Source organism: Dermacentor variabilis, chromosome 10 (genome assembly GCF_050947875.1).
Source record: "Dermacentor variabilis isolate Ectoservices chromosome 10, ASM5094787v1, whole genome shotgun sequence".
NCBI lineage: Eukaryota > Metazoa > Arthropoda > Arachnida > Ixodida > Ixodidae > Dermacentor > Dermacentor variabilis.
Genome location: NC_134577.1, coordinates 3,895,408 through 3,920,160, shown reverse-complemented (window position 1 = coordinate 3,920,160; position 24,753 = coordinate 3,895,408). Strand labels below are relative to the sequence as shown.

Below are 24,753 nucleotides of genomic sequence, written 5' to 3'. Positions count from 1 at the left end.
GGGGGGGGGGGGGGCAGCATTTTCAATGCTTATCGGTCGCCTTATTAACTGACCCGTGTTGGGTCATTTTGATCCGCATGCCTACACAGAAGTTCGCACTGATGCAAGCACCCATGGCATTGGCGCTATCTTGTCCCAACAACAGTGGGACAACAATAGTGTGATCGCGTATGCTAGCCGTTTTCTGTCAGCACCAGAGCGCAACTACTCCATAACAGATTGTGAATGCTTGGCCCTTGTTTGGTCCATTGCTAAGTTCTGCCCTTACTTGTTTGGTCGGCATTTCATCGTCGTGACAGATCATTGTGACCGATCATCGTGCCTTATGTTGGCTATCCTCACTCAGGGATCCGACAGGTTGTCTTGGCTGCTGGGCTTTACGCCTGCAAGAGTACACCTTTTCCGTGTCCTACAAATCTGGGCGGCTACATAAGGAAGCCGACTGCCTCTCCCGCTATCCTGTCGACTCTCTCGATGGCACCGAAACCGATACAGATACCTGCATTTTGTCGATCTCAGACTTCGCGCTCACGCATCGCCGATGAGCAGCGTTGTGACCCATATTCGCGATCCATCATCGAACGCATTACCTCGGAGCAACAGGATGTTTCCCTCCATATGTTTGTTCTCCAGGATGGGACCTTATACCGACGCAATATGAGTCCACATGGTGCTGAACTGCTTCTCGTTGTTCCCGAGCACTTGCGATCGACGATTCTCTCACAGTTGCACGATGTGCCCACTGCCGGTCATTTGGGTGTCTCCCATACGTACGACCGTGTCCGCAGGCGATTTTTCTGGCCTGGGCTATATCGCTCTGTTCGAAGTTACTTCGCAGCCTGCGAACTTTGCCAATGCCGCAAGAAGCCTCCATTGTCTCCCGCTGGGCACCTTCAGCCTATAGATATTTCCAGTGAGCCATTTTACCGCGGCGGCCTGGACCTCCTTGGCCCATTTCCAACTTCATCCTCGGGCAACAAGTGGGTGGCCGTTGCGACGGACTATACCACGCATTATGCCACAACCCAGGCCCTCCCTACGAGCTCCACAACTGATGTGGCTGATTTTCTCCATCATGAGGTGATCCTACTCCATGGTGCTCCACGTCAGCTACTCATGGATAGGAGCCGCTGTTTTCTTTCTAAGGTTGTCGACGACCTTCTTCGCTCTTGTTCCACGTTCCACAAGTTCACAACGGCCTACCACCCACAGACAAACGGACTTACCGAGCGTCTAAACCGTACACTCACATACATGCTTTCCATGTACGTGTCGGATGATCACCGGGATTGGGACTGCACCTTACTCTTTGTGACGTTTGCGTACGATTCGTCGCGTCACGATATTACAGGTTACTCTCCGTTCTATCTAGTATATGGCCGTGACCCATTCCTGCCTCTTGACTAGCTGCTCTCTTCCGATACTACCACTACCACATTCTGTGCTCACAACGCCATTGTTTGCGCGGCCACAGCACATCGCATTGCCTGTAACCGTCTTCTGGCGTCTCGGACTAGCCAAAAGCACCGTTACGACAGTCATCATCGGGACGTTCATTTCAGCCATGGGTCACTTGTCCTGCTTTGGTTACCCTCCCGTAGCGTCGGCTTTTGCAAAAAACTGCTACCGCAATACGTCGGGCCATACAGAGTTCTTTGTCAAGTCACCAGCCTCACATAGAGATATCACCTGTGACTTTGACGTCTTCTACCCCCCTACCCCCCCCCCCCCCCCCCAAGAACTGATATTGTGCATGTTTAGCGACTAAAGCCCTATAACCCGCACACTGATTCGACACCCTAGGAAGCATCGAGACGATGCTTCTGCCACTGGGGTTAATGTCACGTACGAGTTTGCGCCGCTGTGGACGAAAGGACGTGAGGTGAAGAGGAAGTTGAAGTGTCTTGATGTCATATGTAAGAGGCATGGGACACAAAAACAAAAGAGGCCGATGTGCGCCGACTGGTCCAAATGGCACGAGCCCTCGAGGCGCGTGACTCGAGGTGTGATCGGAGGAGAAGCGGTGCCAAGCTGGGATTATCGACGGGGCTCTGGGCCAAGAAGGTTGGAGCGTCAGCTTCACACTGGCTACGGGAGCCATGGAGGTTCTTACTGGCCTGTGATGCTGGCGACCCAGGGTGTGGCCGTCGACCTTGGCGACGTTGGAGCGAGGCTCCCTGGACCTGCTGCAGCCTCCCACGGCTGTGCCAGGCACTCCAGGAATTGGATCCCCCTTCTTCGGCAGACCAGCACGGACGGTAGTCCCCGGGGCATCTCGCTGGCACTCGGAGAAGAAGCGGCAGAGCCCGGTGTTGGGCCTAACCAGGCAGGCTGGAGTGCCATGTCACCGACATCCGAGACGGAGGAGCTGGCCAACCGATACCAAGGAAGTGAAACTTGCAGAGTCGGCGAGAGCACTGACGGTGATCAAGAGCCCACGCACCTCAGACTTGGAGTTACGTGCGACAACGGAACTTTGTAAGAGCGTTCCTTTTTGGTAGCGTGCAGTCATAGGTCAGGGTTGCCGGACTCTTGCATGAAACGTGCTAAGGACGCACGTAGGCGAGGATAAGGACATTATTTTGGCTATGCAAGTGTGGAGTTTTATTTTTTTGCCAATTGAGTTTTGACTTTGCCTTTTCGAGTTTTGACTTTTCTATTTCGAGTTCGGGTAAATTAAAAATCTGTTTGCTGTGCTCGCCTGCGTCTCCCGACTCCATCTCTCCCAACATCCGCATGGCCCCGAGATCAGTGACACTTGACGATCTGTAGGTGGTGGTACCCTGACTACTGAGCTACAACCTCGTAACTGTATATATTGTAAATACATATATTTTATTCTCCTGTAACATCATAAGAAGCCAACAAACACCGACACCAGGGACAACATAGGGGAAATTACTTGTGCTCGATAAATTAATAAAGAAACAATAAATTAATGGAAAATGAAAGTGGATGAAAAAACTAATTGCCGCAGGTGGGGAACGGTCCCACAACTTTGGATATACCAAAGCTGAGCTGCGGAAATATTTTGTTGAAATGTGATTTTATGTCCTTTATGTTTTGCTTGATTATTCCTGTTTTATTCTGAACATTTGTATGACCCTTTGAACGTCTCTATTTTCGATTTTATTGTTTAATTTTTTTTGCAATAGATTGTTACACTCTGTATGTATAACTAGTGAATGTTTTTCTCTTTATTGACTATAACTATTGTATGTGTGTCTGATTTCTGTACCACTCATGTGCTACTGTTTGTAGGGGTTTTCTGGACATAGTCAAGCTGCTCATGCAGCTTTTTGCCAGAAAACCCTCCAGTTAAACCTGGAAAATAAGCTTACTTACTTACTTACTTACTTACGTTCGCATTCCGCATGCGATGCTCTACCAATTGAGCTACCGTGGTGCCATTTCCCCGTCCACTTTCTTGGGAATTTATGTTTCCTAGTAAAACCCTGGGAGTGTTAGCCAGCGCCACCACTCACAGACCTTGGCGGGGGATGTGGAACATCCTTTCTGTCGCAGACGTCATGAGAACGTGATATTTTTGGGTGAAGGCAACCGGTCAATAAATCCACACATGCTACCTGAAGGCATCAATGTTGCCGGATTGAAGACCCTCGTTATGTAATAGGCGACAAGAAAGAGGGTTAACCGAGGGGCCCGATTTTTATTGTGGGTTGTGAGATCGTTGCCCAGCTGGGGCAAGTAGTTTTTTCACCCACTTTCATTTTCCATTAATTTATCGTTTCTTTATTTCATTTATTAAGCACAAGTAATTTCCCCTATGTTGTCCTTGGTGTCGGTGCTGGTTGGCTTCTTATGATATGACTAATAAAAATCGGGCCCCTCGTTTAACCCCCTTTCTCCCCAACCCCATATAGTCATAGGAGATTTCAATGCACATAGCACTCTGTGGGAAGACTCTCGTACCAATATGAGAGGTCGCCCAATATAAAATTATCTATTTTCCTCCAGTACATGCCTTCTTCATAAGAAGGCATGTACTTAATAAGAAGCAGCCTACATTCTGTAGCGCTGCACACAAAACATACTCTTCCATAGACATCAGCGAAGTGTCTAGCAACTCATGCCATACCAAGAGTGGAGTATCATTGGTGATCCCTACAGAAGTGACCATTTCCTGATAATCTTGAGACAAACAAAACAGGATGAATGCTCCCCACACCTTCCCCAATGGAAAGTTGACACAGCTAACTGGGAACTTTCTTCGAGAACAAACATATTTAAGCCGTGATGATATTGCCTCTTTTAATATAGACAATGCTGGGGCACATACAGCAGGCTTTATAATTGAGGCTGCCACGAAATGCATCCGTCAAACTTACGGACTGGTGAATAAACGTCTTATCACGTGGTGGTAAGAAGAATGTCAAAAAGCATGGAAAAATCAAAGCAAAGCTTGGGGGCAAATTTGCAACTCTCCAACTGCCGAAAACTTGATTAATTTTAAACAAGTAAAGGCCTAAAGTATAAAGGTGCAAGATTGGGCTTGTTGGTAAAACATGCTTTAAAGTTTGATTAACAGCGCAAGGACATCAGAGGGCACAGAAGAGAGAACAGAGGAGAACATGTCGACGTGCTAAGGGAGAGAGTTGGGAGAAGTGCATCTCTGGTATAAATTCTCACACGAATAAGGCGAAAGTGTGGAATAGAGTAAATAAATTAAAAGGCCTGGAGGTACACCCATTACTCTTAGGTAGTACTCAAGGTGAGAGCCTGGAAGATCAGGCAGATTGATTGTCTGATCGAGCAGGTTCAATATATCTTCATTGTGTCCCATTACACACAAACATTCCTGATGTTCAAAGAACACGTAAAGCGACAGCTCCTTAATTGAAAATGTGCACGAAATGAACATTACAAGCGCCAATTCAGCCTAGCTGAACTTATAGCTTCTCTCATTTGCTGCAACAACTCGGTGCCAGGTGGCGATCGTGTCCTGTATGAAATCATTGACCCTTTCAGGGTCAGTGATGTAAGTTCAAAATGTTCAAAAAGTTCAAAATGGCCGATACTGCATATTTACGGTGCCGTGTGTACGTTTAAAAAGCGTGCCAATTTCCTAACTTTTCTTTTCTGTGATGTGCTGCCACTATGTGGGAATACAGGGAATTTTTTTCGCACGCCTTCCTCTCTAGGTTTTAGTTGCATGGTTTGTTTTAGAGCTAGTTTGCTCCTGCGTGTCTATATACTACCGCTTCCGCATTGGCGCGCGGGCGTGCGGGCGGGCAAACGGCAGTTTGTGCTTTGCTCCGCAGGTGGTTTCGGCTTCTTGCACTAGCAAAACTGATGACTATCTCATTACTAATCACTCAAAGGGCGACCGCTTGTTTCTCACTCGTTCATGCTCACAGGGGTGCGCATAGGAAGGATGCCGCCGTGCATGCTTTCTGTTGCTTTCTTTGAGGAGGGGGGGGGGGCAGAGACTCACGAAAACTAATTGCCTCTGATTGGCAATAAGATGATTAGCGGAAGTTTGTCACACATTTTGCTTTCCTTGACGGGCACGCAACCACACAGTTTTCTTGAGTGAGTGCACCTGCGCAGTTCGATTATGCTCTGGATGTACATGTTAGTGTAAGAGCAGGAACCGCCACATACTATTGAATTGTGGAACTTAATTCCCGGAACACTTAGGTCACTGCCACTAAACAATTTCATGTTAAAAGTTAACTACACCAGATTTTATGTATTTTCTTGTTACAGTGTATTGACTCATTCTTGTTTTGTACTGACTCTCAGTGTTGCTGTTATTTTGAGTTTCATTTGTGTCATCTGCCTTATTTCTTTTGAATTTTTAATATGTTATTGTTTACTTGTTTCTTGTATGACTTCTTTTTCTCTAACCCACTCCTGCAATAGCCCCATAAAGGGGCTGCAGTATCTATAAATAAAAATAAATAAAACATTTGAGGCTTGCGAAATATTCTCGTGTGCGCCTTTTCAAAGCCTTGAACTATTTGTATAATGATGCATCAAATTTTTTAAGTTTATTTCCTTTTTTATTGTTGTTATTCATGAATGAAAAGTACATATATACCAACGCAACATATTTCTTTTCTCACTTTACGGTCAGCCTAGAAAAATTACGGTAAATTTTTTTCGAAATAAATCCCTAAGAGGAATTGGAATTTGCAATAAAAGAAAATCAACCCTGGGCAGTCGCATATGATGAAAAAAATCGACCCTCAAAGGGTTAACATTACAGGGAAACTGAATAACAATCATTATTCCGAAAAGTTTGGTATTCTGAAGGTCGTAGTACTCAAATATTTTTACATTGAAACTATGAGAAGTCAGCAGAGGATTTCTGAAAAGTTTGTTAAACTGAAAAGTTCATTAATGTGGTGTTCGTTGTAACGAGGTTTCACTGTATTGTGTCTTGTTCTGTTATATTACAGCAAACACTTTCGTGGTTTGCAATTGCCATGCCACCTCCGCAACTATCGCAATCATATTGTAAAATCGAGTAACTTGGAGGGATTTGTTCAAAATCGTGAGTACTGAAATGTAGCGGCACTTCAGTAATGACGATAAATTCAGGAGAGTACAAGAGCATTAGTTAGTTAAATTTTTTCAGTTTTGCTGACTATGCTGCACACATTAAAATATATCAAGGACAGTGAATGTGCACTTTTACATTGTCACGTTCGTCAAGCTTTAGGTTTCCCGGCATCTGCTTGATAGATTTCATTGAGAAGTACTCTTGAATTTTTTGTCTCATCCCAAATATACAACTTGTCGTACAAATTGTCGTTTACATTAAGTTTGTTGTAGACAAGGGTAACCTTATCTCCATTTTTTTTTTGGCTTTGCATGACTGCCAAAGCTTACTGCATATAGCGCGAACAGGAGAAATCCTCCTCCAAAATAGATAAAGCACTGCCTTTCAGTTTGAAACAGTTTTGAAGCATGGAAATTTTCTCATTGAAGCTATAAAAGCGCACAGCGACAAGTCGAACTCGGTGTTTCGTTATCTTATGTGTACTGTGAACACGCTCGATTGATTGAATGTCTGCACCAATCTTACCTTTTAGAATGTTGTTAATGACTACCTGCCTCAATGAGTAGTGATTTCATCAACTTGTTCTGTCACCCCATAAATGACAATATTATTATGGTGGCTTCTATTTTCTAGCCTGTCGAGTTCGTTTTTCAGATGTTCCATTTGTTCACATACAACATTCACTTTTTCTTGACACTTCATCAACGTTTCACTGTTGTTTGAAAGACGTGAAAGAGGTTTAAATTTCCACTGGCTGAGATTAAACAATATGAAGTTTTCTGTGAACTTTCAATTTTCTTAACATGTTCTAATATTTCTTCGATCGTGCTTGGGCCTGCGTTTTCCTCAACGTCACCACCAAGCAACAGAATCAAGTTGATCACGTCAAAGAAATCAAAGAAACGAGACAAGATGCACCGGTGCAAGGTGCAACAAGAATGTTGCACGCGACTACGCAAATGTTGCTTGGCACGAAGCTTGCAAATGATGAAACGCCCAAATACTTCCGTCATGTTAGTTTTGAAGGCCACCCACCTCGTAAGATCACGTTTGTGGTTTCGGCTCCACACATTGGCGACACTGTTCAAATAAAAGGACACCTAATTCGGTTTTTTGGTGTCGTCCCAGAGGTTGTGGATGCTCAACCGGTCGTCAGCGACCCAGTCTTATATGTCATGGTCTTCTCTATTGCTGAAGATTAGTGGGTTGCGTTGACGCAAGGGGCCAGGGAAAACCATGGTAACCACTAGGACAGCGGGTTGTCATTGTCGTGGCCCTTCTTCCGGCATAATGAAGGCTGGCTCTTGTGTCCAGTTGCGAAATTCCTGATTTCCTGTTATACCCAGCAGCTCCACTTATTGCAAAGGGGGCTTATTCAGGTCATAGAGTAGGAGCAACAAACACAGCGCCAGCAGGTAGGGCACAGCCAGAGAGCGAACTGGGTAAGAGCCACATGGAGGGGCAATGGGGCTTTTCAGAGTGCCAATGTTCTTCCTCACAATATCAATGATTTTTTCACTTCAGATTCTGCATGGGCATACTTTGTGGCTTTCTGAACACAAAGTAAAACATATTTAGTTTCTCTCCTAGTCTAAACAAATCTATGTAACATTCTTTTGAAGAAAAGCAGCCAATTACAAATGAACCTGGGAACGTTGCATTGAAATTAGAGATTGTTTTTAATTTTGCAAAAAAACTATCATTTCTAATGCTTAGTATTTTTCATCTTCAAGTTCTGTCGCCAGGCTTTATAACAGCAGTGCATAAGTGAGATGAAATATGGTATATTGCTTTGCATTCAGAATGCAATCAAGTGTGCACATGCAATATTCCTAGGGAATGTTATTGCTCTGAGGTGTAATATTATAATCCTTAAAAACGGCCCATTCCGGGTGTCTTTCTGAAAAGCCAAATTTGTCATTTCTTGTTAGTGCTGTTGGTCTGTGCAATAAGCTGAATTCGTTTTATGTTGAATTACAAGTCTCCACTTACAGTATAAAAAGCATGGTGGCTTTGTAGGAAATGTTTAATATTTTTTTGCATTCTTTCATAGTGGGAATGTTGTGTAATTGCACAAGCCACATTTTGCACCTTGTGTCAGTCAAGGTTTTTTAAAGCTGAAACAAGGCATGCGCTGGCAGATAAGGTTTGTTTTCCAATGTATGGAGCGGTAGTACTGTGTTACTTAAACACTTTGTTGAAATAAAAGAACAGCTGGAGCATTCCCTGTGACTGTTCTTATCTGAAAAAACCTTTATAGGTGCGCCTTAAAGCAAACAGGTTCTGCACTATAAGGCTTGTTTTTCTTCGAAGTATACATACGTGCTGTGATAGCTTTTTGTTTGCAAGATCTAGTAGAACTGTGCTTTGCAGCCTGGTTAAAATTAGAGATGCATCATTACTACATGCATTCTGTTGCAGGTGCTCAGGACTTGCACAACCTGTAAAAGATGAACAGGGCATGTAGGCCACTTTTGACCATTTTGCGATGCCACCTTGAAAACGCAGATGGCGTCAATTAGCAGGCATGATGCAGAATGCAAGTTTGAAACATCTGTCTTGGCCATTCATGACCACCGATGTGTCAAATTTGCATCCCCGTAATGGCAAAAACATTTCATTTTTCCACGAATATAACAATAATCTTCATAATTTCCAGCATCAGGAGGCACATTGCGATATGTTCAGGACCGTGCACTGAAAATGAGTAAATTACATTTCATAATTATTTTTCTTTTCTGCTTCTTTTTTTTAAGTCTCCAAAACTCTGTGAGCTAAATCCCTAAATGGCCAGGCTATGCAGGAAAGCCAGCCTCTCAATGGCATAATGGAGACACTGGCATGCGTGTGTGGGACAGGTGTGCCTGCAAGGATGCGGAAGTGACTGGGAAGGCCAAAGTTTTCGACTGTGCAGAGCAGTCAGAAGTTGCATAACTTTTCTGCACAACTTGCTTGTCTGGTGGTTTAAGGGTGAAAAGGAAATCAAAATCTCTCATTATAGCCTGAATTGATGTTATAGCTCTGCATGTCACATGAGTTGCTTTTTCATAATGGTAACTTTATTAAAATGTCTAACGTAATATTTGAGCAGATATGGAATTTTGTGTCAACAAAGTTGAAGTTTCTCTTTGCACACTGTGTTGTTTGGTCCTTAAATTTAAGAACTGTTCTTGCACTCGCCATGCTCTCCTCTTCACTCTGATTTGGTTTGTTTCTTATGGGACCTTTAATGAGAGCCTTGGCCACATTACAGGCATTCAATCTGCTTGGCCAAGACCAAGAGCACGACTACTTGTGGAAATCCCTCATAGTGTTCTTGGGCGTGTACCTGTTCTACCTCAGTGACAAAGTGATGCGATTCATTGCTGACTATCGCCAGGTGAGCAGTCCTCAGTTGTGTTTGCACGGTTGTTGGCCTAGTCTGTTCTTGAACTTGCAGACATGCTTTGCATTATTGACCATAAGAATTCCTCAAGGAGTATAGGAATATTAAGATGCATTGCTAAGTGGCCGCCTTTACCATAATATGAGGCCAGAAAAGAGGTGAATAGGGGTGGTGATGTTGCGCCAGGGTTCTTGCACCAGCTCACTGTGATGTCGTGGAACTCGGGTCTACTAAATTGGTTATCACTAATTGTAAAGAGAGCCCACGTGACCAGCCAAGCAGCACTTTTTCATGTCTGGTGGGTTTTCTTCCAGGCTTGGAAAAAGGTTTTATGTAGCACGTATTGAACAACAAAAAGCTGGACCGAACATATTTCCGGATGGTCTACAATTTTCTCGTTGACATTTTTGCTCTTAATATAATACACTTAAACTTCAATATAATGAAGTCAGTAAAATTAGCAATTTGCTTCATTACCTTCAAATTTTCGTTATATTGAAATTCGATCATTTATGCAAATAAGTGCAGTGACTGATGAATTTTTTCCTGCTAGGAAGGGGCCACAATATTCCTAATTATTGGGAAATTGGAAAAAGCAAATTTAAACAAAAATAAATATCGCTCTTTAGCACCTTATTCATCTGTGTTGAAGCACTGACCAAACGTACTTGGGTGGTGGTTTCATATGGCACTGCCGCACAGGTCGCACCTTGAAAGCAGTCTGCGATGCTGCAAAGAGCGCTGATTGCTGATAGCTCCTCATGCTGTTTTCTCGTTGCTTGCTTGGTGTTGAAGAGAGACGTGCAGGCCCGTATCTTGAAAGCAATCTGTGAAAGTGGCAGAGGGAGGCACGTGCTGAGAGCTCTGTAAGCGCTGTGTTCCTGCTGCTTCATTGGCGTTAAAGCGAGGGGCTACACGAAGGCGAATCTGCTCACTGCTGCGGGCACTATCTGAAAAGCGGCCGTCTTGCGGGACGAACGGAGGATGGTTTTCTTGTTGGGTAAGCATAGAAATGCTGACACATTTAAAATCATTTTGTTGAACCTGAGAGTTGGTGAGAGAAAGATACGTTTTCATGTTGTGTTGGCGATATCTTCACGTCGCCAATACAAAGTGAACCCAGTCACGCTTTCGCGTCGACTCTGCCCCTGCAGCTAACAGTGTTGCCCGTAGTGGGACGACGCTATCATGAAAAGTGCTGGCAGTGGGTAGCGAATGCTTTGTCCGCCTCTCCCTTCAACGCATCTCCGAAAGTTGATGTTACGCAACCTCCACTGCACTGAAGACAGCGCACATGATGCCAAGCCATCTTGGCATGCATCTTGGCATGCACACGCAGCAACTTACGTCTAATGCCAGGCCTGCGGGTTTCATATGTGCGCATCTGGGCCGACAGCCATGCATTGCTGTGGCCCCCACTAGAAAAAAAAAGAACAACTGCCCCCCTTACCTCCTACATCAGGTGCACTTGATCACGTTACTGCACGCTGACACTCCTCCTCCCTTTCCCCTTGCTTGAGCACTCATCAAGCCGCCATCCTTCTTGGCTGACTCTCGCGCCCAAAGAATACAGTGTGTGGGCTGTGATAGGATCTTATTGCACCTGGACTTTATACGGATCATGACGCTGCTGCGCTTTGACGGTTACTCTTGGTCGTGTGATTTCATAGGTGCGTTTGCAACCAGGCGCTTGCAGTTCAACCATTTGACCACCTGGATCTTCGAAAGTTTCCATTTATTTTCTCGGTATTCCTTCGCTGCAGCAGTGAAAATTTCGTTATATTGAAATTGTGTATAAACAGGCTTTGTTATCTCGAAAATTTTGTTACATTGCAGTTCATTATATTGAGGTTTAGCTGTATTTGAGAAGTTAATAAATAATAGATATGTAATTAGACAAAATACAAAAAAGAAATTGTCTGACTTGCTCCAAGTGACGGCAGGAAACAACACCTTGGTCCTTGAATATGTGATCTGTGTAGCAGCCCGCTATGCAGATCGTAGCTGTCTATCTATGTGGCATTTGCATATTTTAAAATTTTGGCACAAGTCACTGTATTTACTCGAATCTAACCTAGGCTGACCCCGATTCTGAGCCCACCTCTGAATGTCCAAAGCTGGAAAAAATAAAAAAAAACTTGTCTCAAATATAGGCCGAACAGAAAACTGAGGGCAGCATTCACAATATGAAAACAGCATGTATTTAATATAAATGTGCCAAGCTCACTCTACGTCATCGTCGCTGCTAGCCTCGTACGCTTGCGGATGTGTGAAAACTCGCGTCTGCATGCCCACGCATGCGTAGACAGTGTTGCACGGCTCTTACGCATCGAAATGCGGTGCGATCTTGGTGAACAACTCTTCTCTGTTATTGCGCTCTTGTCTTCCTTATCGCTGTCATCTCCTCGTTGCGGCAAACGCAAAAGGCATCTCCCATTGCCTTCTCCAACGACGAATGTTTTTCTCATCAATGCTGAAGTCCCGCCCAGCTCGAACGTATGATGGTGCCTATGCGGCTAGCACAACTTTTCGATTGAAAGTAGCACTGCAGTGGCATTGCCTGCTTGGTGCCACTACGATAACGCCGTGCCGCACACCGATACGACACGGGTCAAAATGGCGATGTCACTCGTGTACATCAGTTGGATACTGGCGCGCCTAGTAGTGGCTGCGATACTGACTTTTCTAGATGGCGCAGGCTATCCACCACAGTTATAATTTTCAATTACAAACTGGCCCATTTTTAAAATCCTTGAATCTAAGCTGACCCTAGAGTTTGGTAAATGATTATTTGAAAAAAAAAAAACTATTGGCCTAGATTGGAATAAATACGGTATGTGGGACACATTGTATTTGAACTGTGCAATGGAAAAAAAAAAAGCAGTGTGGTTATCAAGTCGCGCTACAGTCAATCACTGATACTTCTACATCCCAGAGGGATGGAAGTACTGCACTAATTGCGCTATCTTGCGCCAAATTATTGAGCTGCACCAGCCTGTGCCAAAACACTTAATTTCAAATGAAGTTGACAAATTGTGGCCAAATGGCAGCCATCAAAGTTCAGCGAAAATGCAAAATTGTGTTTACAGCATCAATGTTCATGACGCGATTTGTGCAGAGTGAGTGAAAATTTTAATACACCATCGTTCAGTGTCCAAAATATCGGTCACAGTGTTACATTGGCTTTGTGGGGCCTGTGGTGGAGCTGCGAAAAAAAGCTGAATAATTGAGCTTGTGCAAAATATTGGTCAATGATGCAGATTGGAAAGTCAGTGAACATTTTTATCTCTTTATTAGTTTCAAAAATATCAGTTTTCTTTTTTCTTGGCTGGTGATGTGAAATATTGGCGAACATGACCAGGGTGGTAACCTCACTTTTCTTCAATGGTATCCCAACTGAATGTCGCCAAGAATGAAAAATTCACAGAGGGCATCGCTAAGAGCATTCACGATATGTCGATTGGGGTTGTTCATGGTGGTCACTGTCAGTATTTCTTGTTCATTATGCACAAATACATCTAATTAGCTAACTTCATAAACTTATCTGATCTTTGAGATGTCAATGAAGAAGTTGTGGAGGATATTGAAAAATGGCTGATAGCAATATTTCACTGCACAAAGCCCAACATGTCATTTTTGATTGGCTTAATTTGATGACTAAAAGCTCTTGATTTAAGTGTGGGTAACCAATGTAGAGCCCATGTTAGTGCTTTTTTTATATGCCGGAGGGAGTTTTCAGTTGTGGATACGTCATGAAAATATTTACTATTTAATTGACTACCAAACTAATTAGTGCTAATTAATTACCCTTTCACATTATTTTTTGTACAAATATACTGTCCATGACCAGAAATTAATGTGAACATGTTATTTTAATTTTCTTTGATGTCAAAAGGCGTTTGGGCTTTGTGGCAAGTTAAAGTGACCTAGAACTTGTGCATACCTTTTTCTAACAAAGAATACCCGCAATATTATAAAAAGATATATAAGCTGTGAATGTGACAATGCTTCGGTGCACCTCAGATCGCTGATGTCTTTTATGGAAACCTCAACAAATATGGGCACTGTGAGTGAGCGGCTGTGCTCTTGATGCATCAGCAGCAGAGGGAAGATAACCGATGGTCATTAAGAGTTACGGAATGGATTCCAAGGGAAGGGAAGCGTAGCAGAGGGCGGCAGAAAGTTAGGTGGGCGGATGAGATTAAGAAGTTTGCAGGGACAACATGGCCACAATTAGTACATGACCGGGGTAGTTGGAGAAGTATGGGAGAGGCCTTTGCCCTGCAGTGGGCGTAACCAGGCTGATGATAATGATGATGATGATGATGATGACTCCGGCTCTGATATGGGAGGATGTAGGGAAGGAATTTTGCTTGCAGAGGTTAGCCGGGGCAAGTAGCGAGAGCGGCAGTGAAGGTTGCCTCCTGAAATTGTTGGTTGGTGACATGTCCAATATTTCAGTATTCTATCTCTGCTAATAAATAACATATTTGAAAAATTCTTGCAGTAGAATGCTCCCTAGGAGGCATGGAACAACTTCCAGTGTATAATCAAAATTTTCTCTGTGGCCTGGCGATGTTGTGTAATTACTACACGACAGAAGTGAAACACATAATTGCAAATTCACGCGTCTTGGCTTTCATGCTGAACTGGACAGCAAGATGCAGATGTGCGAACACCACACAAAATGATGTTTTGAAGACCGGCTTAAGAAAGCAGTGCTAGAGGGTGACACTGATTTGGCACAAAGATGTGAAATTTGGTCTCAACAGGTAGTGCAGTGACACAAGAACAATGTGCCGTGTCATCATTAGCCAACACTTTGCATAAACATTGGTTCTTTCATTGACAGGAATCTGTGCAGAATTATTTTTGTCACTCCTGTAGCACCCCTCACTCCATTCGAACCATCACCTTGCTCTTTTGAACCCACTTGTGCCCTTGGAAGGAGCGAGTAAGCTAAACAAGACAGTTTCCTTGAGTGGTGGGAATGCTGGGCCAATTGTGCCAATTTGCTCTGACTGGAATTTGTTGCTCCACACAGCTCCAGAAGGGTCTTTTTTGCCTAACTTGCGCCACTGCTGTGTCACGATGTAGTTTCGGTGATGTGAAAATTGGGAAGCTATACGACACATACAATACAAAGCGTGGCGCTGCTGCATTCATCGCCTGCATTTGTTCAGGGCGTTATGGCCGCGAGACTGCTGTTTTGACAGCCAGCAGAATCGAATTTATTCCTGTTTTTACGCATCAACTGTGAGGCATGCATGAGGCTGCAATGACTTGGGTGGCCATGCTGGCTTTGTGACTGCATGATTAACGGACTAGTTTTATGCATTGATGGCTGATGCGTGGTGACTCTCTGTAGACAAGAAGGTAATCAGTGTCAACCGTTCTTATTCATTTTGCCGACATGCAACGCAATTTGTTGCACCATATTCCTTTCTTTCAGGATAATTATAGGTCGTTGAATTTATCATCGGGCATTATAACCACATGCATGGCGATCGGATACTACATTCTACATTGCAGTTCCTGTTTATTGTCAACTATGTCTTCCGTAATGCACGTGCCTTTGGTAAAGCTCAGGATAAAAAATTTGAACGCAAACAAGCAAGTGGCCTAACCATATACTCCTTGTTCTGTGAGTGCAAATCAGTGGTGGAATAAAGAACATTATGAGCTGGCACCCCTGACTAAGGTTCATGAAACAAAATTGGAATGTGCAGAGTATCAAGTTTGTGAAGTGGTCCTTCAATAAAGGCACACTAAAAGGAAAAAAAATGATTGTGGCAGAACCCATCTCCTGATTGCTGTTGATGGTAATGCATTAGCAATGAATCAATATGGTGACAGAGTGTATTGCCACTGTTGAAACAAGTTATGATGTGTGGCGTGTACTGAAGCAGGGCTTCTCTGTTTCACTTCCCTAAGAAAACTCGGCTCCATCTGGCACCTCTGCCACAAAGCCTGCACGTGGCCTCTGAAATGCATGGCACGCCAGTGCGAGTGAACACTGAGAAAGACGTCATGCAGCAACTGAGTTACTCTCTCGCGCTTCTTTCTGAACATGGTGTACCATCCAGTGGCACTTGCTGAGAAGTCTGCATGTGGCCTCTAAGGCAACAAGCGTTGTGCGCCGGTGCCTATGAATGCTGGGAATTATTCCCTCACCTGGCCGCACCCTCTGGCACATATTCAGTGACCCAAGCAAGCGAGAGGTTCTTTGGAAGAGTGGCACGCACCCAATGCATTCATGGGACAGCTCGCTAAATTGTTGGTGTAAAAGGCGTTCATTGAAAAGTGGAACATACCCAGTGAATTTGTGGCACAGGCTGCTAATTGTTAGGTTGCTGTCCTCGAGGAACCCTTAGGAGGCATTTTCAATTCTGCTTAGCAGTGGAGAAATGTAAGGGATCTTTTCCGTCATTGCAGAGCGGCACATTCTCAGTGGCTCATACTTAGTTACCCAAGTGGGTGTCAAAGACGTTCATTGAAGAGCAGCACACACCTACTGGCAAATACCCAGTGACCAAATTTCACATCAAAGGGGTTCATTGGGGACCAGGACAGACTGTGTGGCACGTATGCAATACCACAAGTTGGTGTCAAAGAGTTTCTTCGGACAGCGGTACCTACCCGATCGCATGTCTACAGTGGCTCATGTTCGCGTGAAAAAGGTTCATTCAAGCGCGGCCTTTGCCACAAACTCTGTTACCAAAGTTGGTCCAATGGTTGGTTCAGCACAGCAGCTTGATGCACTACCCATTTGACCACTGACTACCCAGTGACCCAGGTAGGTGGGAAAGTGGTTAGTGACAGACAGACAGACAGACGGCTGGACGTACGGAGACACACACACACACACACACACACACAGAGACACAAAGACACACACACACACACTAGCGTCTAGTGTCTAGCTAGCTAGCCCTTCGAAAGTGCATGAAGTGCCCCTGAGAATGCTAATGCATGAATAATTTCAGCTGCACTAGTAAATTACCTATCTCACCAACAAAAGAGGCCCACTTACTGGGAAAACACGCAAAAATGAAAGACTGGTGGCGACGCCGCTTGGAGTTTCTGCACCAGCTTGCCGTGACGTCATATTTTTTTTACTGCAACTTCTCGGGTCTAGTTAACTGTACATAGATCCATTTGCAGAGGAATGGAAGACTGTACTGAGCAAATTTCATAAGCTTCTACCCGCCCTCAATGGCCCAAATACAAAAAAAGTATTTTAAGATCCTTGACATCACGGTGGTGTATTGGCGCAAAATTTAATAAGAGGAACTTCTACCTTCATTTCCACTTCTAATGTACTTATTACCGCAAGATTAAAGAAAATTGGTTTGAAAGAATGTTTCAGACTCCTGGTTTAGTGTTTCTCTTTATATTGTACCATTAATGTTGCTTGCGTGGCTTTGCGTAGTGCCGCTGGTAGCATGTGTGTTCATTGTTAGTGGTGGCTTGCCGCTGCCATCATGGTGTGCTGTGATGAATCACTTATTTTGCTCCTAGTTCTCCTGACGAAATTATTATGTAAGCTAAAAAGAACACTGAACTACCTTTTGTTTTTCTGTGTGCACTTTCGTGAAAACCTTTCACCTGCTCCAAACACTGTGGTAAGTGATCCAAACTGTCAAGGGCATTCTCACCACTGTCACTTGTTTGTGCAATGTAACAAGACAATAAAGCAGTGTTGCCGTTGGGTATACTGGAAAGGGGCCAAAGCTGAAGTCAAATGTAGCCAAAAATGCCCAAGCTTCTTTATTTTCATGCCAGATTCGGCGCCATCGTAATATAAAAGAGATAGATAGTTTAAAATCATGGGAATATACAAAGACATAAGTGCTGTCATATCATGAGTAATTGGCAACTATTTCAGCAACAGGCTGATTACTTTAGTGCTGTAGACATCTCCCAGGTCTTTTGCTTCTGAGCTCAAGAGGATCGGCACCATATTGAACAAATCCAATGGCAATAAGCTTGTCAATGTGTTGCGCCCTCAGACTATGGGTTCAAAATTTGTCTAAAAGTTTTCCAAGTATAAATTTTCTACCTCTTGAAGTAGTGACAAAATATCAGTAATATTGCTCTCGAACATTTTTTTTACGTACCTTACGGCATCTTTTATGGTACATCTTATGCATGATGCAGGTGTTGTAGTTGCAAACTTCTGCTTTGTCAAATAACTGTATCAAAGCCTGAAACTGTGCCAATATTTCCTACTGTAGTCTACAATTGAAAGCCATGTATAGTTTGTGAATGTGACAAGATTTTTGGTGGCAATGCTATGTTCTCGCTCCCTGAAGACATCTTCAGCTTTTTGCGTAGGCCTCCTATCATGAGCTTGTGTGGCCAAAGCAGTTATTGGTCTCTTGAACCAACTATTGAATGAAGGAGGGAATTGCATCCATCGACTTGGATGTTACATGTTGGAGGCTGTGGTGCAAACATTTAACATACGAAACATTTTTGTTGTATCCAAAAAGTTGACTGAAAAGAGAATAATGTCTGCACATGGCCCCGTCTGCAAAATTCGCCAGCTTTTCAATTGAGGGGTCATGTTCGTACAATTTCTTCAGTAATAGCAGCATGTTTCGCTTTAACCGTTGGACACAATATCAAGAAAAGTTGCAGTTTTGTCCGTGTCTTAAATCAGTGGATTTGTCGACTGTAAGAGAATAAGCGCAGGCCTTGAGTTCTTTATCTGTCCTCTTCGGGAAATACGGAGAAAGAATGTTGTTGACAATAGCTGTGCACCTCATTCTGTGCAGCTGAAAATCCACCTGTTCAGCTTGCAGAATCCACCAAGTTCGTCAATGGGTTTTATTAGAAATTATGGGGTTTTACATGCCAAAACCATGATCTGATTATGAGGCACACCATAGTGGGGTACTCCAGAAATTTGGACCACCTGGGGTTCTATAATGTGCACCTAAATCTAAGTACACACGTGTTTTCGCATTTTGCCCCTATCGAAATGTGGCCGCCGTGGCTGGGATTCGATCCTGTGACCTCGTGCTTAGCAGCCCAACACCATAGCCAGTAAGCAACCGAGGCGGGTCTCAACGGGTTTTATAGATGTATGGATTATTAGGGTGACACAATGGGTACCAAGAGAAGGGAAGCACAGTAGAGGATGGGTAGAAGACTAGGTGGTGCGATGAAATTAGGAAATTTGCGGGTGCTAGTTGGAATCAGTTGGCGCAGGACAGGGGTAATTGGAGATCGCAGGGCAGAGGCCTTCGTCCTGCAGTAGACATGAATAGGCTGATGATGATGAGGATGGCAACACGCAGGGTGATTCTTAATTGGCAAACCCTGGCAAACCACCATAGTTCGGTGGTGTGGCAGAAAAAGCTGTCGCAGTTCCTGTTGCAAGGATGGAATAATTATGAATTTGTGGTCTTCTTAGTTTCGGCGTGCTTGAGCAAGTTCCCAAAATGTGGACAAATCTTGCAGTTCCAGTAGTTGCAGTTAATGGTAGTTTTATTTTTGACTGATGACACATTGTACGCAACCAGGCTGGGTGTCCTTCAGCCAATCAGTCCTGTTCCTTAACCTGCAAATGCAGCACAAAATTATGAACAAGCTGCATGCTTTCAGTACGATAGTAAATAAAAGCAAAAAGTCTAGCATGTGACAATAGCAGAGTGGAGGTGACAGTAGGTGAAAGATCAGGAAGACAGTGTCGGTAAACTAAGTTCAAGAATGTTTCTTGGCCTTTATTTTCCTCTCTGATAGTTATCCCTTTTCTACCAGACAAACGAAGGTAGAGTTTTGAAAGAATACTAGTCAACTGGCACTATAGTTTTGTAATTCTGCAAAGCTTCCTTCTAAATCCATGCATGATTTCATACGCACATGAAGAATTGTCATAAAATGAACCAATATGTAAGTCAAAATTAGGCAAAAAGTAGCCAGGGAGGCTGAGGCAGCCAACCTCAAATTTTAGGCACCAAACAATTAGTCACCACATTCAACAAATTAGTCACCAGCGGCAGCACTGCAGTAAAATTCTGTCAGTACATAGTAAGTAAAACGAAACATTTCCAGTGAGGACCTTTTTCACTTGCTCATTTCAGTTGCAGATTTTACTTCATGCTAATCGTTGAGGCTTAAAATGATCTCTGTTTCAACAGCTCAGAGTGTGTGCTATGATGTCTTCCTTCAACAGAGAAGGAGTGATGAGAAATTGGAGACATCATTTGGGTGTGCGCTGGCCAATGGCGGTGTCCTTGAGCTGTCTTCAGGAGACTCGCCCGTTCGAAAGAACACCCTTGCCACAGCTGAACCGCAGCGTCTGCAGGTAGGGCTGCTCTGCGCAGTGCGCAGCCTTATATCTTGAAAGTGCTGTGCTTAGAAAAAAAAAAAAATAACATTCCAGTGAACTTGGTGGTGGCAGTTTTGTTTGCTTGAACGTGACACTTTGGCATATCCTTAAAGGGTCACTGAAACAGTATCAACTAATTTTGTAGACGTGTAGCGTACAGCTGCAGCAAATCATTCGCACCACAATTTGTGTGAAGTGTCTCATATTAAGAGTGCTTCGGATGATTACAAGTTACCCTCCTTCATAGCCATGCATTTTCTCCTGAACTCGTTCGCCTAGCAATTGGGGCTAAGCTCTGCCTTCACTGGCTCTGCGTCACGATGGGACGTCTTGTCATCTACTTCCGGTTGTCTTGGAGCCAGTGCGCAAAGCCTCTCAAACTTCTCCGCCAGCTGCCTGTCAGTCTATCCTAAGCGAGAGCTTCGAAGCAGTGTGCGTTGCGAGCATTCCGTCGCAGTGCCGAGCGTGTCCGGTATTCTGTAACCACAGGCGAGCTGGGCATTTCGACGGATGGGTGGAGGCGTAAAATAAAGCCCCTCTATACTACTATTGCTTTGATGAAGGAGCTTTAGCGTAGACATATGTGAGCGGCTTGATCGGTTTGTGCAGTCTAGCCACTATGTGGCGCAGAGCTTAACCAGCCATACGTACAGCTAATATTGCTCTAACCAAGCGTAAAACATTTTAAACATTTAGAAAAACAACATGTTCATTATTGCACTCCTGCCAAAAATTTACATTAGCAGCAAAGTACAATACACTTCGTTACTGCTGTATTAGTTCAGTGTTCGGTTGAGCTCTGTGCCACCAGGGGGCTGCACCATGCAGACCATTCATGTTTGTGCCTCTGCTCATCCCATAAAACGGTACGATAAAACGACCAGGCCCAGTCCGCTTGTGCTTGTGTTTACCTGTGTACTGGACACGCGGAACACTTATGTGGTAGTAACCCTCCGGCGTAAATTGATGGACGCAAATGCGCAAGTCCTGGCACCCATTAGATACTGACAATTTGATGCTCTGCAGCCACTCCACTCGTCTGCTTTCTTTCAGAGGGACATGATGTCCCAGCTTGACATATTGCCAGTTGCTATGTTTGCAGCCCACAATGTGACATGGGTGAACCATAGTGCTCTCGAATAGAAAGATTGAGACCAACGCTGACCTCGTCAACACTGAGCACTTGGTAACAAGCATACGGCACTTGCCGTGTGCCGGAAGTCTTGATTGCAGTGATAAAATATCCTCGTGCATGCTCTTTTTGTTACTTTCTTTTTTATGGAAACGAATTAACTAGCATTTCAACTATTACAAACAACATTTGTTCGCCATAAAGTTGGCAAAATTATTGATGACGCGTCCTGGGCAGTGAATCGGATTGCTCACCATGCTGATGTCATATGGTCACCTCGCGTCACCTGATCAGGGGCGGCTGAAAACTCAGGCGAGTAGTGTGCTGCAATCGGTAGCTATGTACAGTTTTAAAACCTCATAATAAATTAAACGCTTTAAGTGGATCATTTAGATGTGTGAATTAATGATCAGAAGGACCTACCCTAATGACTCGGTATGTTTGTACAAAATCGTCAAAATCATTTCAGGGTCCCTTTTAAGCAACACTAACGAAGAATCTGAAATTGTGTAATATATTGGTACATTATGCTTGTGCAATAGCAAAACAACTCTTGCCGTGAGAGGATACTTGGAGAGCCAGCAAAATGCAAACATCTGGTCAGCGATGCTGCCTTGATTTTCGCACACAGCCTATTGACAGAATTTGTTTGTATGCAGTTTGAATTTTAATTCAATTTATTCAGTCTCAAGAATATTTTCAGACATTTATTTATTGGTAAAGAGGAACTGCGTTGTACTTTAAATAGGGGTGCCCCGCCAGGGCATATGCGTCAGCAGGTGTTTGGTGTGTTGCGACACCATGTGCCTGAGCACACGAGGGTTGGACCCTCCCGCTTCTAACTGTGAGTGGCTTAGCCATGTCTGGGAAAAAGGGGTTCCTGGGGGTTGAGCCAGTGCCGGGTGTTCGGACCTTTATGGCCCCTCAGGAGCGGCAACACAAACCTTTAGCCTCGGCTTCACGTAGATAGCACCCCCCGGACTGACCCACCTGGGGGAAATCGGTAGTTGCATTTCCCCATCTCTCTGTCTCCCTCCAACCTTCGTCTTCACCTCACTTTACATCTTGCCTGTCTTGTTTTCACTTCTCATTACTTACGAATTTTCTGGTGGCACGGGTTAACCGATTGGAATATATCCAGTCTTGGGTACATATATATATTAGGTTACAGCGGCGATGCATGGCTGGCGTCTGCAGGTATTTTTTCAACCTTGTAGCGTCCCCTTGTTGGGCTCGGTCGTGGGTGGCCACCATTGCTGCTGAACTTTCCATTGATTAGATGGCAAGCGCTTTTCCCTTCCTTCAAGATCACCCTCTGAAAAGAAGGTGCACTGAAGCAACATTACAGTTCTTTTTGAAGCAAAACGACAAGACCTTCCCAAAGTACCACGTCTTCACAGTGAAGGCAACACAACTGTTAGAAAATTGTCGCCTTTCCGAGTATCCAAAGGCCTAGTAAACACGAGTGGACCTAACTACAAAGCCTCAAAGATGGCAAGCGGAGACCTCCTGCTCGAATTGACAAAGAAAGATCAACTTGAAAAGCTAGCTGAACTCACCAGCATCGATGACATTAACATGACAATCTCCGCACGTCGCTCGCTCAACACAAGCAGGAGAGTAATCTCAAGAAGATTTCCTGCACCTTGTGGGGATGCGCGACTCACGCGCGTCCCCAGATATCTTGTTTTCCCCCATCTCCTGCAATCCCGCTTCGCTGCGTGGCCTGCGTGACGCCCGCGGCGGTCGATGTGGTTGAAGCGCAGCGCGAGAGATGGCGCGAGTGTTGCGCTGCTACCGGCAGGGTTACTTGGGGGCGCGGGGGAGAACAGGCTGGGTCTTTCCCGGCGGGTCGGGGAACAGCGTGGACGTCCCGCGCGCCGACCCATGCTTCTGCGAGACCGCCTCGCGTGGCTGCCTTGGAACGCGCCACCATTCGCGTGACAGTACGCGCGAACGACCAGGCGTTGGGATCCAGCATGGGGCGAACATATTCGCTCGTTTTCCGGTTGCGGTGAGTCGGACTTCTAGATTTGCCGCGCGCCCATCGGCATGTTTTGTGGATAGCAACTCGGCTAGTAGGCATTGATCTATGAAAGGTGCAATAAATGCCCTTGTGATTGTTTGCACTACTGTGTTGTCGTTCCTTTGTCCCAAGAGTACGGGTGTGAGAGACCCCACAACCTTAGTGATGAAGAGCTCTTTGAAGTATTGCAAGAACAAAACGTCATTAAAGGGACACTAAAGGTTACCAGAAACTCAAGTTAAAGTGGTAGAGCAATGTTCTAGAACGTCTAAGGCGTCAATATAATCGTGAACAGAGCTTTAGTAACCGAGAAATTGAGGTAAATGCATGACACGATTTGAGACCCCCCAGCGACATTCCGGTACTAGCCCGATGACAAAAGGACTCCTCATAATTTGTGTTACCAATACTCAACTACTCGTATTAAATATATCATTTCATTCGATTATAAGACGGAAAAAAATGCTACTTGTCTACGTCTATTCGATTCTAAGAAAAAATAACATTTTGACGTTACCCTTGTGGGGATGCGTGACTCTCACGCCTCCCCTGAGATCTAGTTTTCCCGCATGGCTCGTCTCCTGCAGGGCGGCTTCGCCCGCCGCGTGGCCTGGCGCCCGCGGCGGTCGGGTAGTACAAGCGCGGTGCGAGAGATGGCGCGAGCGTCGCGCCGCTACGGGGTTACTCGGGCGCCGGGAGACAAGGCGCTCTGTCGTTGTTGGGTTCGAGACAGGAAGCGGGACGGCCGTGCCGCACGTGCAGCGACCCTCTTGCCCGGCGGGTCGGAGCGCGCGGCGGGGACGTATCCCGCGTGCGCGCCGGCCCATGCTTCTGCGAGACCGCCTCGCGTGGCCGCCCTCGAACGCGCCACGATTCGCGTGACCATACACGCGAACGACCAGGCCTTGGGATCCAGCATGGGGCGAACATATTCGCCCGCTTCCGGTCGCGGTGAGTCGGACTTCTAGATTTGTCGCACGCCCATCGGCATGTTTTGCGGATAGCAACTCGGCTAGCAGGCATTGATCTATGAAAGGTGCAATAAATGCCCTTGTGATTGTTTGCACTACTGTGTTGTCGTTCCTTTGTCCCAAGAGCACGGGTGTGAGACCCCACATCTACGGGTGTGAGAGACCCCACATCTGGCTGCCCAACGTGGGACTCTTGGGGCATCGGACGATAGTTTTAACAGTTTGCTTCGTTCGAGACCTTTGTTTGAACCGAAACGTAGGCCTAGCGTGAATTTTGATCGCTAGCGTCGGCGGCGTGCTTTCTTGAGCGAGGTGATGGTGGCGGTAGTGTGTTTGAACATGTCAACATGCTAAGCCTTTTCGCAAGTGTT

The 24,753-nt window shown here is 44.9% G+C and overlaps 1 protein-coding gene across 1 annotated transcript in view; it reads left to right on the top strand.

Moving 5' to 3' along the window:
- LOC142559731 (metal cation symporter ZIP14-like) overlaps positions 1-24,753 on the top strand; it is a 154,642-nt gene that overhangs the window by 40,806 nt on the left and 89,083 nt on the right. The window contains exons 4-5 of the mRNA XM_075671319.1: positions 9,783-9,908; positions 20,098-20,229. Coding sequence (XP_075527434.1) covers positions 9,783-9,908; positions 20,098-20,229 — 258 coding nt within the window. The remainder of the gene's footprint in view (positions 1-9,782; positions 9,909-20,097; positions 20,230-24,753) is intronic.